Source organism: Sardina pilchardus, chromosome 22 (genome assembly GCF_963854185.1).
Source record: "Sardina pilchardus chromosome 22, fSarPil1.1, whole genome shotgun sequence".
Lineage (NCBI taxonomy): Eukaryota > Metazoa > Chordata > Actinopteri > Clupeiformes > Clupeidae > Sardina > Sardina pilchardus.
This window is the reverse complement of record NC_085015.1, coordinates 26,650,873-26,666,917: the sequence shown is the minus strand read 5'-3', so window position 1 is coordinate 26,666,917 and position 16,045 is coordinate 26,650,873. Positions and strand designations below refer to the sequence as shown.

Sequence of the window (16,045 nt, the reverse complement as noted above, 5' to 3'; positions counted from 1 at the left end):
AATGGGCACATTTCTTAAGGAGGCATAAAGAATGTATACAGGACATGAAAACAACAACACTATATGACCAATTATTCAAGTGTATATTCTTAGTTGGGAATGCCGTTCAGATACCGAGGCATAGTGCATTGCCTTTGGGTGACGTTCTTAGCCATTTCTTTGTAAGCTTTTTGTAGATCCTTCATGAATTATTAAACGTTGGATGCTCTATAGCTGTTGAATCATCAATCATTGTTGCTAATCAACCATTATAATAGTAGGCATCTGCCTTATTTGTTCTGTCTTTAGGTCGTTGCACTGGGCTGGTGCTTTGGAGAGAAAACCTACCTGAAGAGCACATGGAACATTCTGGACGGATTGCTGGTGATGATCTCCGTTATTGACATACTTGTGACCCTGATCTCCAACAGTGGGACGAAGATCTTAGGGATGCTGCGGGTCCTGAGGCTGCTAAGGACTCTCCGTCCTCTCAGGTACGCTGTCCGTCCCTCAGAGTAACACTGTCTACGCATCATCACTAAATGGCCACACAATGGCTGAGTGAAAGTGAAACCTGTATTGGAACAAAAAAATCACCAAAGACACATATCCATATGCACACTGACTATGTACACACTGGTTTGCTGATTATAGTAGTCATAGGATAATACAACATCAATGGTGGATAGGAAAGTAATTCCATTGTGAGATTAGAAATCGACATGTTACAATCCCAGTGTTTACATTTTTTTCTATCCATAATTGAATAGGTACGTCTTAGCAACGAAATAAGATATCAGTCTGACATTTTCATGATAGTCATTAATACATATGGGTCTGTTTGGGAGAAAGTGAGCGTATGGTGCCATAGTGTCGAATCCAATACTATTGTGTTGCATTGCTATGGAATATCCTCTAGGTTTATGAGGTCCCGATAACCTCCTTTAACGCTGTTGGTGTTGGTGCAACTTTATGTGGCTGTGCAGGCTGATGTGTGAGCCAAATATGTGCCTACAGGTGGGGCAGGAGAGCCCAATGTTGGGATCATATGTGCTGTCATTAGATATCATATGGGCATCATATAGACAAAGCCGAAGACTACATGTGAATCGCAGCACATACACATTAGTGGGGAGAAAGCTGTTAGGATAGTAATGGCAGTTAAGGCTAAATATCACAACTCAGTTTTTGTTGCAACCATACAGTAGATCACAATAAAGAACAAAATGTAAAGATATTATGTTGTATTCAATATTCAATATCAATATTATTAAGCATATTAGTATTTTATTGTTATTTCATCAGTGCAAAATTATTATATCAGATATTCTCAACAGAATGCAAGATATCCAGATGTGTCTATCAGAGAGACTGCACTGCACTGGCTCAATGTGGTGTGAAGATAAGCAGCTTCAGTCACAGTAGCTGCGATCACGCCAGTGCTTGATGGTTCAGCCCCTTGTGTGTCAGGGCCATTGTTTTAGTTCACCGCATCCCTGGCAAGGAGCACCGCCCTAGGAGAAGCAAAGCACTGTGAATTAAACATGAGTCAGTATTGGCTCCCTTTCTCCTCTGGTGTTAGACTGCCTCCAGCTTGAAAAGTCGAAGGCGCTCAGAGAAAACCAAATGGCAGAACCTCTCCTACTTTTGGAGATTCAACAAACTGCATGACACCATATACATCATTGGGTACCTTGGCCGAAAAATGCCCATTCTGTTCAACTGAGATACATAAAGGGACAGATGCAAAGCTATAAAGCTGCTATAAAACAGCCAAGTTGTTTAGCAAAGGAGGTGCTGCTGAGGTGGGTTGTGAATGTGCATTTATGCCACTAACAGCCTCAGCCTCCAGAGCCCACAGGATGCAGTGGCGTACATCTCTCTCTCTCTCTCTCTCTCTCTCTCTCTCTCTTTCTCTCTTTCTCTCTCTCTCATGCTGTCTCTCATGCATCTGTTGCTCTATCATTTATGTGAAAGTGTGACCTCGTTTTGTACTGTGGACTTGACCCCAAATCTGTCCAAGTACCTTGTTCGTGTTTGTGTGTGTATGTGCGTTTGTGAAAGTGCCGTATACCCCTCAGTGGAGGGGTGTAAATGTTAATCATGTTGTTTTGCAAGAGCAGGCAAGAGGTGTTGTGATTATGTGGATGTGCTGACAGAATGATGTATAGAGTGTATGAAGGAGAGAGAGAGTATGTTAAGACTCCATTTATCACCTCCCTGACCCCCCAGGTTGAGCTGTGGTTTCAGAAGCAGGTAAATAGTGCAAAACGTACGCAATAGTACACAATCCATCAAATGTCATGATTTCCTGCTGTTGTATAATTGATGTATTTACTTATTAATGTTCCTTCATGCTTGCCTTAGTGCCCCATGGCAGTGGTGACAATTTTGGCAGCTGGGGGTCTAAATATCTTTTACTCGTACATGACCATTGTACATAAAGATGTACATAAGTTATCCAAATTCTTTGAATTATTGAAGTTATTGAATATTGTCCAGTATCTCTACTGCACAGTAGCTGCACACAGCAAGCCAGTGTTATTTGTGGATCTGTTTGAATGGCTCGTTTTGTGAAAATTGTGTTGTATCTGGTTACTACTGTTGAACAGTGGTGCCATTTTTATTTTAACAATGTTTGCCTCATGATCAGGACCATGCAGAACCTTTGAACTTATGGATATATTTCTGACATGTAAGGGATAACGGCCGACGAGGTGACCTGTTCGATGGAAATAATGGCTAGGTGGAGGTTTAGAACTCCGGCGACGTGCGAAGCACGGACAGTTTGATAAAGACTGCTCATATGTATCCTACATCACCAACTTGTATGTGTTGTTAAGTAGTAACATCTGTTTCAGCCAACCAGCCTACAATGCCAAGTTCAAGCAACGAGATGTAAAAATGACTTGAGATAATTTTCCGATGTGTTTCCTTTATGGTCATTTTTCCACATGCAGTGGGTGTACAACAAGATCATTATTGCATGCTGATGTTCACCCATGCTAAGAGGAAACGTACTGTATGGTCAGTGTAACCCTGCCTACAGCAATCAACAGAAGCAGAGTAAATGGAAATAACACTCTTTCAATTCAAATGTATTTTTAAGTACCAGTAATGATGATTCTTTATGAGCAACTACTGGACTTTGAGATGCTAGTGCTCTCCAGAAAAAAAGGCAAGTTGACAACATTGACACTACAAGTATTAAAAGGTTTGGTTACAAAGGACACAAAGGGTTAAATATGAAATCCTTTGTTGGTAGCTAGGCAGCTTTACACCTAAATAAACCAGCCACTTAAATTAACCGGCTGCTCACATGGTGCGTGACTGGAAGAAAAGAAAAATTGTGTTTTGCCTTTCCCTAGTAGATTCTGGAAATTGTATGTTGCAGTGTGAAGGGGTAAACAGATTTTCTATACAGCGGATTCTGGTTGAGAGGATGCGGACAGTTTTAACCTGGTAGAACTGCAGCCTCTGCAGTCAGAGAGAAAGATTTGCTTGTGTATATCGGAATTCCCTGAGAAATACAGAGGATGGCATGTGAGCATGACCACATTTTGTGAGTCACATTCTGAATAAGTTGGCAGCCTTCTAAATGCAGCCTAGGGGGCTGTATTTCTATGCTTCCTGTGATGAACCTTTTAAACATGCACGTTTTATGGTGAAGAAAATTGTTCCCACAGCATATGACAGTACGCGTTTATACCTTTGTATTTACTTACAAGCAGCATTTAAAAAAAAAAAAAAAATTGATAGACTCCTCTCTCTCTCTCTCTCTCTCTCTCTCTCTCTCTCTCTCCCTCTCTCTCCCTCTCCCTTAATTGCTCTGACAGTCAGACACATACTCAAAGGTATTTGTAATAAGTGTTGTCATGTAGAACACACAAGAAGGCATCCCATCATGATCACCACACACAGCACATTAAGAGAAAATACACAACAATCCCTCAGTATTACTGCCCCCTATTGGCTAAAACATGGACTCACAGTGTGATCCCCTCCCAGTCCTTAACAGATGTCTTTATAGAGAGATGGAGTCATCTCAGAAGTATAATCTTTTCTGTAGGTCAGCGTGCTGTTGGGTGGAGGCAAACCTGCAAACCTGGTGAACTTCTGTGGAAATAAAATGTATGTACAGTAGCAGAGGTGGTGCACAGTGGCTCAGTGGTGTAACGTGTAAGACAGTGGCTATTCTGTCCCTTAATCTCACATCATATCTCAGTCTCTCTCCGTCTTCTGTTTCCTCCTCCTTATGACCCAGCCATAGTCACCCATTACATCAGACAATGACGTAACCCAGTCTTATGGCACACAAGATGCCAAACGTTGGGATGATACACAAACTGAAAATGGTCAGACTGCTGGATATGTCAAAAATAATGAGTTGGGCTATGAGGAGGGGAATTTGTTTCTGTGAGAGAAACATGGTCCAACTACACAGCGGTTCAGTGGGTTTACAGGGTTAATTACAACGGTCTATTTCCCTGTAATTAGCTTGCTAATTATCCAGAGAGACAGAGCCTCTAAATCTACACCAATCCAGTAAAACCTTCATTTCCAGTAAAGAACTGTCAATCATGCAGCAGAGCTTCCATTCATAGCTGGCATTGTACAGTTGAACTGTAATGAATTGTACAGTTTTCCTCTTATTCACTCACTATAGTAAAGTTCAGTCTCTTTGTTTACTTTCTACATAATATTCCATCTTGTGTAATAACTGAAGTATACTTGCCTATTGTATACAAGGTTTTCACTGTGCGTACATTTAATAGTATGTACTAGTGATTTTCTCTGGCATCAGCCTCAGTAAGTCCAAGATAAATGTACAGTCTTTCTCCATGTCCAGAGTGATCAGCCGAGCTCCGGGCCTCAAGTTGGTGGTGGAGACACTGATGTCATCCCTGAAGCCCATCGGGAATATTGTGGTCATCTGCTGTGCCTTCTTCATCATCTTTGGAATCCTGGGTGTTCAGGTGAGACCATACAGTTAAATATTTCCCCCTGATACATTTTTATCCAGCTCATCATCACTGAAAAGACACACTTTTTACAGTAAAGGTGTCAATGACATGAAAGTGATCCGCTAAGGGTGGACATTGATATAACCAAAGTTATTTTCGGCAGTAGGCCTGCATTTAGATGTCAAATGGTGTAAGTGTTATGTTTTGAGTGCTTTTTCCCAAAACCAAAACTCTTCAAATGAAAGTCTCAGCTTGTCTCAGCTGGTTGAAATGATTGCATTCATTATTAACATACTGTATTGCTCCCCAGATATACAGTATAGCAAGACCAATCGCTGTATATGACTTGACTTCACTTTTTATATCTTTACAATATTTCTGAATGAAATGCATCCCTGAACCGCCATCTCAATAACATGGGGCCCAAGCCCTTGTCTAACCTGTTAAAGGCCCGAGGAAGGGCTGGGGCCCTGAAATGTTACAAAGGAGTCATTAGAAACTGGAGCAAGCTTTGATGTGTGGACTGTATAGCACCTAGAGTTCACCTGCTCTGGATGATCTTCATGTCTCAACAGTTCCCATTCATCACTGATTTATCAACTCTGTGTTGTGTTGAACGTTTTTATGGACATTAATTTACCCATTACAAATGAATTCCCCTGCTGGCCTTTTATCTGTTAGCCAAGCCCAAATATTTCAGTCTATAGAATACAGTAGGGTTCTAGCAAGGAGTAGCACTACTACTACTGCTACTAGAGGAATACTTGAGTCTCAAGAGATGTCTAGACTGCAGCTTTACTTGCACTCGGGAGTCCTGAGCCGATGATGATGTATGCCCTGCAATAAATCATGCCGTATTTTTCATAACTCCCCAAAGCCCATGAGACCTTGGGGGAATCCTAGACTTACTTATCTGAGAAGAGCAAAGCAGGTGACCTGTATTGTAGCTGAAAACATGACACTGACTTTCATGAACTGGTGCTGATTGTCTCCATCCTCAGCTATTCAAAGGGAAATTCTTTGTGTGTCACGGCGAGGACACAAGGAACATTACCAACAAATCTGACTGCCTCAATGCCGACTACAAGTGGCTCCGACACAAGTACAACTTTGACAACCTTGGACAGGTAAGATCTGAAATACACAATGATAAATACAAGAAAAAAACTGTACAAGAATTTCAGCTTCAAACATACAGTAAATGTGTTTGTTTCCGTCTGTGGTAGTGTGTTTGGTGATGTATGTCTTTGTCTGTCCTAACATGGTCCTTCCCTCACAGGCTCTGATGTCTCTCTTCGTCCTGGCCTCTAAGGATGGCTGGGTGGATATTATGTATGATGGACTGGATGCTGTAGGGGTGGATCAACAGGTAATTGTATAACCCCACACCATACATCTAAACATCCAGGCTAAATGTACAGTATAACCCACCATACATCTAAACACCCAGGCTAAATGTACAGTATAACCCACCATACATCTAAACATCCAGGCTAAATGTACAGTATAACCCACCATACATCTAAACATCCAGGCTAAATGTACAGTATAACCCACCATACATCTAAACATCCAGGCTAAATGTACAGGAAAATGGTCTTGGCCGCCTCTTTGACTGAATCAGGAGACGAATGCTCAAATTACAGTCAAAGTAAAAAGAAATATGAACAACAAAATGTAAATAATCTGTCACAAATTCACCATGTTAAATTATTTAGTGATGCAATTGGTTCAATTGGTATGATAGTTGTTTCGTAGCAGTAGAAACCTCTTCCAGTCATGGCTCTGTCCATTCACATGTTGAGCTCAAAATGAGGGTCGTGAAATGTACAGGGCGTAGAAATGGGAAGGCCGTGTGTTTTTGTATGGCCCTGAGGAAACGGCTTTCAGTTTATCTGCTCACACATAAGCTCCTTACTGTCCATTCCACATACAGTACGCCACACACTATACTGCACACATGCACACTATACTGCACACATACACACTAACTCTGCCTTTGAAGTGCCAAATGATTATTCTTAAATGTGAATTCAAATTCATATTTCAAGTGCCTCTAGTAGTGGCCATGCAGGCAGTTCTGTGGCATAACTGGTTAGGCCCACATGCCCACAGGGACCCGGGTTGGAGTCCGGCCCGAAAAATGAGAATAGGGGCTTTGCCATGTGTTATTTTGCTATGTTCAAACCAACATCGCATTGTATGATACAGAGAATTGCTATGCATCAATCAGTAGGGAGAGACCATATCGTATCAATATATCGGTAGAATTCTATCCAATGATAAAACTGTGTCATATCGCGATGTTAGTGATAGTTGGTGACATGTGCTGCAAGGTGTGCATCTCATATGAGAAGAGTTCAAACTGTAAACAAGGAAGGAGAATTCAATGCTGATGATCGTCAGCATCAAGCTTTACTTTGGTGGCATTTGCATTTAAGTGCATACTCGAATGAGCAAAAGAAGGGTTGAATTCCATTCATGACAAATATTTTGTAGCAGGAAATTTGATGTCTGTATGATTATTCTATAATGGTGAGGACTATCATGTGTTGTTTACAGTAGTGTCCCAAAAAAATATGCCATGTAAGAAAATGCATAGACTCTATCTTTTTTTCTCTCTCCCTCTCTTTATATGTGTGTGCATGCATGTGTACATGCTTGTGTGTGTGTGTGTGTGTGTGTGTGTGTGTGTGTGTCCATGCCTACAGCCCGTAATGAACTACAACCCCTGGATGCTGCTCTACTTCATCTCCTTCCTGCTGATTGTTTCCTTCTTTGTGCTGAACATGTTTGTGGGGGTGGTAGTGGAGAACTTCCACAAGTGCCGGCGGCACCAGGAGGCCGAGGAGGCCAAGATCCGCGAGGAGAAGCGTCTGAAGCGGATGGAGAAAAAGAGAAGGAGTAAGGAGAAGGAGCTGGCCGGTCGGTAGTCTTTCCACTTCTTTCTGAGTCCTGCTTGAAACCTGCCCTCCGTTTCCTTGATGAAGTACTGCGCTAAATTCCTTTGCTAATGCTGAGTTTGAGTAGCCCCCCCCTTTGTCCCCTCGCCCGTCGACAGTGTTACGCTACAGTTGGAGTGTGGGGCTTGGCCCCTTAGCTTGCGCTAGACCCTCGCTGAATGCCTGGGAGTGTTCCCAGAGCATGCCCCATGGCTTGCATGATAGTCTGCTTCATGAGGCAGAGACAGGAGGAGGAACCGGTGACACAGAGTCCCTTTCTCGTCCTCTCTTGCATGCAGGGTAGTCTGTCTGTAGAGATAGGCTGAGGGTTACAGTAGATGCTCTGTGTTAGCAATGCTACTGCCTGCTTACATTGTGAAGGCTCGCTGACGTGTTACATTTTACTATGTCAATCCACTGTCCCCTACAATAATAACGGAGTCTATTCTCCAAACAGCCAATTCATTCAGAAGAACAGCAGCATTTTTTAACAGACTGCTCTCATTCTCCACTGAATGTGTGTTTTCTTAAACTAATAATGGTAGTTGACAGTGAATGACAGAGAAATATACATTGCCAGTTAAAAGTCTCTGAACACTTGGACTTCTTCTGTTTTATGTTACTTTGTGCATATTTAGCATTACATATGAATCAAACGAAAACATTTAAGCAGGTCATGTTATTACTTTGAACTTCTCTACCTTCATTATTCCTCAAATGATTCTGACAGTACTTGGGTATATCTTGAGGATATTAGCTTTCTGCCTAGTAACTTCTACATCTACAGTACACTACAGTATGGGTAGTGGATGTTGGCACTAATGACATACAGTAGATATTTTATGTCAAGGAATTCACTGTGCTTTGACATCTGATGTACTGTAGATGCCTCTTCACAAGGTCTGTAAATTAGTCCTAGATTCAGACCTATGTTTGACTTTCCACTTTCTAAATATCTGTCGATGAGGAAATCCATATTTCACAAGAATTACCGAATTGGAATCTACTTGATCAACATCCAAGCCATTACTCACTATTGTCCCGGATTAAGACTATTACATAGAACAACAAATATTGTACTGTAGAAGTTAGTTCATAGATTGTGGTTCCCTAATGACATCTCAGGTCATGCACAGGAACATTTGCGTATGACTTGTATGAAGCTCAATTAAGTCCTAAATATAGGGTGTTCAATATCTTTTGACTGGCAATGAATGTGTGATTGTTTTTAAAAAATACAAATGTTGTTTTTCCCCCACGGCGGAATCCTAAATGTGCACTCCGATTTTCCAAGAACCTGAATCATCGGTGTCAAGGGTGTTTGTACAGTATGACATTGGCCATGAAATTTGTATTGAAAACAGAGCTTTTTGTTTTTGTCTAACACTATTTTTCATCTCACTCTTTAACCAAGGCTACATTGTATTCTTTTAAAATACATCTGTTTTCCTGTCATCAGACTTATTTTTGAAACTTTTTTTGTGGAGAATCCCATGGTCTCGTCACACAGATGTTGGTCTGTCTCAGCAAAGCGTTTGTTTTTAAGGTATTTTTTTTTACCTCAGCGTACACAAATCACACATCAGTGGAGATTAGCATATTTTTCCTTGCTTTCAGAAGCGGAGCCATTTTAGCTTTCACACCAGTGCAGGGAATTGAGTGAAGCATCTTCAGTTTCTTTCCTTGGTCAAAAGGAGACATCAATATTGTGGAGGTTGTGGTCTAAGTTATAGGGGAAAAAGAAAATCTGGACTCAGATCGACTGGAAATATGAATCCAGGGGGTATTTTCATAAACTCCTGTGTACGTACCTTCTCCGGTACCTCTCATCGATATTTGATGGTGGTTTCGTTCTTCTAGATGTAATGCTGACGGGTTACAGTCGGTCGGGCTTGGACGGCAAAGCGACAGGTATTGAGTTTGTTTGGCATGTTTGTGTGTTCTTCACCATGGGGCCGTGTGGGGTGAAGGGCTAGCACATCATTGTGACTGTGAGTGCTTCCTCAGACTCACTTCATCAGATGCTCATCTCTAGCTCAGCGTGAGCGACGTTTCTCTGTGGTGTGCGTGCGTTGTGTGTCCCTGTGGTGCCCCACTAATCATTCTCGTGTCCACAAGCACCTCTCGCAATCTCCAGTGCACCTCTCGAAGGTCAGTGGAAGTGTATAGGTGACACTCTCAGATGACTCTTGTTTGACTCTTTCACCACATGACCGCAATCTGTAATCCATTGTCTGTTTATTAGTCTGTGATTCCTGTGTAGCATATTTGGATTTGTATGAGTTTCTGTTTTTGCACTTATGGGTTCTGCCGCCCAAACCCAAAAGATGTTTCTAGAAAGACCAGATTCAATAGCACTAAGGGCTGATAACAAGTTCATGGAAAGCCACTGGGCAGAGGACATAAGCCCATTAAGGAGGTGTTTCTTTCTCTCTAGATTCACCAAGCTCATGTCACACATACTCACCCACATGTTCACTCGTACATGTCTGTTACAAAGAACTTTTAGGGTGAATTTGTAGCTGGGAGCTTTGTTATGTGTTCATCCACTAGATAAAACAGGCACAACCATTGCAGATGAATTCTACCCTGTAAAGGACCTCTTATGACATGAGCATGTAATCCCTCCCTCCCACTAATGGAAGAACTGCCTTGTGAGCTGCTCTGCACTCAACCGATGTAACTTTTGTTTTACAGACATCAAGTCTGTTTTTTATTATTATTTGTATTCAATTTAGTAAATGTCCATTTGTAAGCGTAAGTCTTCAAGACAAATAGGAATATGGTTGCTTAATAAATGTTTTTTATATGACATATTATATCTTGAATGGTCTGGGCAGTTATCAAACCTTTCATTAACTGACCATTCACAATGTCCAGCCCCAAAACAAGCCATATGAAAGGAAAGGAAAGTGTACAGTAGTATTCTGAGAGAGTGTGCCTAACAGCACAATCCTGTCATTTGGATAGCAGGTATCCCTAAGGTTTGAAGGTGAGAGTATTCCCCCTGTCCTTTATGAAGCCCAACATTCAAAAGAAGCAATGCTGGCGATGGATGAAACAGTGTGGAAGATACCATAGCCAGCCTAATCCATCAAATCTAAAAATGCCTTGAACCGATTGAACCCGTAGGGAATGTTGGAAAATGAACATTCCAAAGAATATTTGGGTTCATTGAATTCAACATGGAATTTTAGAACCTTGAATCGTTGTGGAATGGAATCCAAATGTTAAAGAAAGTTCACTCCCGGAAAGCTGCTGTTAAAAGTGATCTGGCTGTGTGTTAGCTCATGATTAGCTACTTTATGCCACTTCTTGGTTTAGTTTCCTATTGTGACGAGCTTCTCCTGTCACTCACTCACACTGTGATTACAATTACCAACACACCAAGGTATTGGCAACTTAAAACAAACAATGTTATCAAGATAGGCCTGCCTTTTCCTCCTCAGATATACAAAGGAGAGGGTTTTTAAACTTGGATGTGCCATTAGTGTCATCATGCATTTACAGTATACATGTATGTATCATGTTGCATATAAGACAAACTATACATATTTGAAACATGCAGCATCTTAATTAATACTGCTCTTTAGCGAACACAAAAATCTAAAATAGAGATTACCAAAAAGAATAATTGGACAAAATGTTATTAAACGTTTGAAGTTCAAAGTGCAGTATGGCATTCCTACACTGTAGGTGTTCTGTCATCATCATACTGCATTAGGCAGCCCTGTAGTAATGCCAGCTAATTAGTGTGTGTCTCACCAGCCAGTCAGTGGGAAGCCATGAGACTGACACATTAAGGGAATGAAATTGTAGAGCACTGAATAACCTCTGCATTTTGCATTCAAAGATAGTGTGCTTGCTTATGTAATCTGACATTCAGGAGCATCCCCTCCTCCCCCTCCTCCTGCAAGTGTTCTTTATGTAACTTCACCAAAGTGACATCTCTGGAAAGGAAAAGAGCAGATGGCTTCAACTTTTCAGAAACAGCAAGCTTTTCTCACTGATATAGGCAATGGTGTCATTTTACATATTTCTGCTCAAAATGTCTTTAGGTATTTTTTCAGGTTCTACATAAACTCTTCTTAAAGTTTTAGAAGTTTTAGTTTGTAGGAGCCTGCACATAATTTTCAAGTCCTATAATTGCTGCTGATAATGGAGCTAGGCTGCAATGCTTAAGATTGCCTGAAAAACTTATGTTTATGTTAATACCTCATTCTTTACATAAAGATGTCCTTTACTTGCACAAGATTATGCCCGATCCAGTAATCTCTACCAATTATGTCTTCAGACTTTATGAAATCGACATGAATTTAACAAAATGTTGTGTGAAACCAATCATTTATGTGGACCTTTAAATATGAATACTTTGAATGGGAGGACATACTTGAATGGCTAATTATGTTGTTAATGCATTTGAAACAAAAGACTGTTTCCTTGTAATGTGAGCTTTCACAAGAAGCAGTCATCGCAATGTGTACCTCGTGTGTCCAGATAAAACCCATCAGCACAGTTTAAACTGTAGAAGGTCCATGTAAGTTAGTCCAAAGCAGTTATCCCTGTGGAAGCCTCTCTGATCTCTGTGTTTGCGAGACTCCTGTTTTGTTCAGTCAGTCTGGAATTTGCCTTGAGTAGCGAGTTGCTTCAGGTTTCAGGCGTTTTTCAGTTATGGACTTCTGGTTTGTATATTGTTACAGATTGAAGTACGTTGGATTCAATGCAGAGATTTAGTCCGGCAGCATTTCAAGTGTGTAATAGCCTACAGTATGTATGTAAAAAGGAAAGCATTTTTGTATGTATCAGTTCTATTTTTGGGTGAAGCGTACACACACAAAAACACATAGTTATGTCATGTCAGAAATGAAGTTAGAGTAAGTCGGTTTATTTATGCCTATGCTTCATGCCTACATCTTGTTCGTAGTGCCAATTCTCGACTACAGCTACTTCTGTTCATAATAAAAAGTAAGACTCTCTTGTTGCAGAGTTAACCATCGTGTAAATTAAGCATAATAAGGAACTTTGTTGTTTTGTCGTTATGGAAAAAGCAGTTTATGTATAGTTTCCTTAATGTATATAGTTTACATAACATCGTAATGACTTTCAGTGGATTGAACAGAATATCAGAACGTTTTTATTATTTTGATATTGCAGAGCCATATGTCACCTCGAGCTCCACAGTCACCTGCCTTTGCCATTCATTTCAAGCAACTCATTACAATCAACTCTGACTCAGAAAGAAGTGTGTTATGTCTACTCGGCCTGTTGTATGTGCAACTTTATGTAGATATTGTCTCTGTGTGTGCCTGCGTATGTGCTTGTATGTGTGTGTGTGTGTGTGTGTGTGTGTGGGTGGGTGTGGGTGTGTGTGGGTGTGTGTGTGTGTGAGAGAGAGAGAGGAGAGAGTGAGAGAGTGAATGAGTGAGTGAATGAGTGAGTGAGTGAGTGAGTGAGTGAGTGAGTGAGTGAGTGTGTGTGTGCGTGCGTGCGTGCTTGCCTGAATGTGTGTGTCCATTGCTGGTCAGGTACATCTGTCACAGGTTTTGTGCCCATTCTTTATATTTGTATGCTATTTCTTGTCTTTGTTTGAAATGTCATAATTCTCTTAAGTCTGACTTCATCATTTCGCCCAGATGCTCCTCCTCCAGCTCTGCTCAGCTCAGTCTTGTGTTCTCTGTATTTTATGTGTTGTCACCTCCCAACATTACATTTGACAGGTTTGCAGAGCAATTAGGATATTCAGCACATTTCAGCTATGGACTCAGTGTGTGGTGACCAGCATACACTGACCCCTTTAAGTCAAACAATTGGTCTTGGACAGTGGTGGCTAAACAACCACATACTTACTTTTTCCATTTTCTGCTATTCAATGTATGTCACCCCACAGAAGCCTGTCATTTTTTTTAATTCGGTTTGGCACAAATCATACATTTTTTCATCAACCATTTAATGGTTCCAAAAATATCTCTTTAAAAACACTGTAGTGCTATCTATGTGCAATAATAGCAAACACATCAAGCTTGCAATGTTATCTTACTGTATACCACCTACTGTGGGTGCCAAAGAAAATCCACCATGGGATGCTATAATTTGTCTGTACCATTGTACTAGCTCCTTTTCGCAGGGTGGCTGGGGAAAACTTAGTTATATCCAATATTGATCAAATGTCAGTGTAATCCAATTTTGATGAGGGGAGTGGCAGCCACCTTGCAATAAGGACATGTACAGTATGTACTGGCTATCGACTTGCTGTGCCATACCATACTAAACCATACCATATCATAGGCTTAATTAATATAAATACATCACATTTTGTTAACTTTCTACCATCCATTGTCAACAGTTGTAATAATGCAAAAATAAGGACATGGATTGTATCCTGTCAGTAGTACCATTGTCATGTTTCCTCTCATCAAGAAGGAGGCCAGGAGTGTAGAAAGTGAGGAATTAATGACAGCATGCACATTGACGATTGTGATCATATTAGCAGATGCGTTGGTAGTTAGGCTGGAACTCCAAATGGTTTGTGGGATAGCTTGTAGGCAATGTGTAGTACAATTCTGGACACATGTGAATGGGCAGCAGGAAGCAGGAGAATGCAACACCTTGCAATTGAGAGTCTAAAGTAAGAGAGGATTGATTAGGTCTTTTTAAATACATTTTTTTATCTAGTTATGTATAGGCAGTGTAATAATATAAAATAGTTCTACCATTATAAGTTGTGAATAATAGAGAAAGGAGCAAGAGAGGTTGTACAGCGTGACACATGAGATGTCCTTGGCAACCTTGGCTTATGCTACAGTAGCATGACTAAAGAATGGTGCATGCTGGTCCAACACTATCACAAGGATGTTATGGAGCTTTTTATACCAGCTACAACGGGCAGGCGAGTCACCGAGTGGCAACAGCAAAGGCAACCCTTTCCCAAGGCTCTGCCATGGACGCTGGGGCTTCAGACACCATTCCCACTTTGGAAAATAATAAAAAGGGGAGTTCAGACCATCGTCAATGATCTGATCATCAGCAAAGCAGATTACAAATGAGCTATCGGCTATCGGTATTATTACCTGTATTACCTGTGATATAGCTCAACTGCGAGGATAGAGATACGTTCCCAGCGTTTTAAACGCACACACACAACGTAAGTTCACACATTGGTAGCATGTGGCAGCACCAGTATCAGCACCAGTATTTGATATGGTCAGTATGGCACTTGGACAACAAACAACATTGCTTTATGGTGACATTGTTCACCTGTCGTGGAATAGAGCACTGTCGTGCAATGTGGTTGTTTTTACCATCTCTGTCCTTTCACCATGTTGACATTTGTTTTTTATTTACCATCCACAGTTCCTTCTCAGAGTACAGTCTCAAAGACATTTACCTCAGTGAATACTGCTGTTATCATGTTACATTTTCTTCAAAAAGTCATGTTGACAAATAGCAGAAAGACAGAACATGAGCAGTGTTGAGTGTGAAGATAACTGTTGAGATATCTTTACTCCATCGACGTGGCACAGATGTTTGAAGAACTTAAAGCTATATATGTTACTATATGTGTATGCTTCCAGACAACAGATGCACATAGCTCAAACAGTCAGCAGATTTATGCATTTAAAATGTATAAAATATATGCTTGACAGTTGCAAGTCTGTGACACTATGGGTAAAAGTGTCTGCTAAATGCCAGTAAACTTTAACTTTACGCAAGATAGTGGTCGTTCCTCTGTGGCAAAAGAACATGTTCAATATCTGAGTAGATGGCACAGTGAAAATAGCATTGTAGCATCATCAAAAAGAACTCCTAGTTCAATATGCTTTTGAAGTCTGTAACTGCAACTGTTGTCATATACACAGAACTATTCTATTCTAGCAGTGAGAGAAAGGGAACTTGATAAAAAGGAGAAAACTTCATGGTAAAGAACATATAGCTGAATGTTCTACAACCGTCTGTGCTGATTTAATGTCTATTAGCTGCTCAACTATTAATATACCCTGCGCCGAAATAAGTGTATGACCTTTGCATTTGCATTCAGATCAAATGCATGTCACATCAGAGTGCACACTGCAATGACCTTGCTAATCTAACAGGAATTAATGGAACATATTTTTCTGTATTTCCTTAAATGTACAGTTCTTACTTTTCTCAAAAAAAATGATA

At 40.7% G+C, this 16,045-nt stretch overlaps 1 protein-coding gene across 1 annotated transcript in view; it reads left to right on the top strand.

Annotated features, from left to right (window-relative positions):
- Positions 1-16,045, top strand: part of cacna1g (calcium channel, voltage-dependent, T type, alpha 1G subunit) — a 149,987-nt gene that overhangs the window by 110,273 nt on the left and 23,669 nt on the right. The window contains exons 20-24 of the mRNA XM_062526293.1: positions 289-473; positions 4,829-4,955; positions 5,945-6,070; positions 6,223-6,312; positions 7,655-7,868. Coding sequence (XP_062382277.1) covers positions 289-473; positions 4,829-4,955; positions 5,945-6,070; positions 6,223-6,312; positions 7,655-7,868 — 742 coding nt within the window. The remainder of the gene's footprint in view (positions 1-288; positions 474-4,828; positions 4,956-5,944; positions 6,071-6,222; positions 6,313-7,654; positions 7,869-16,045) is intronic.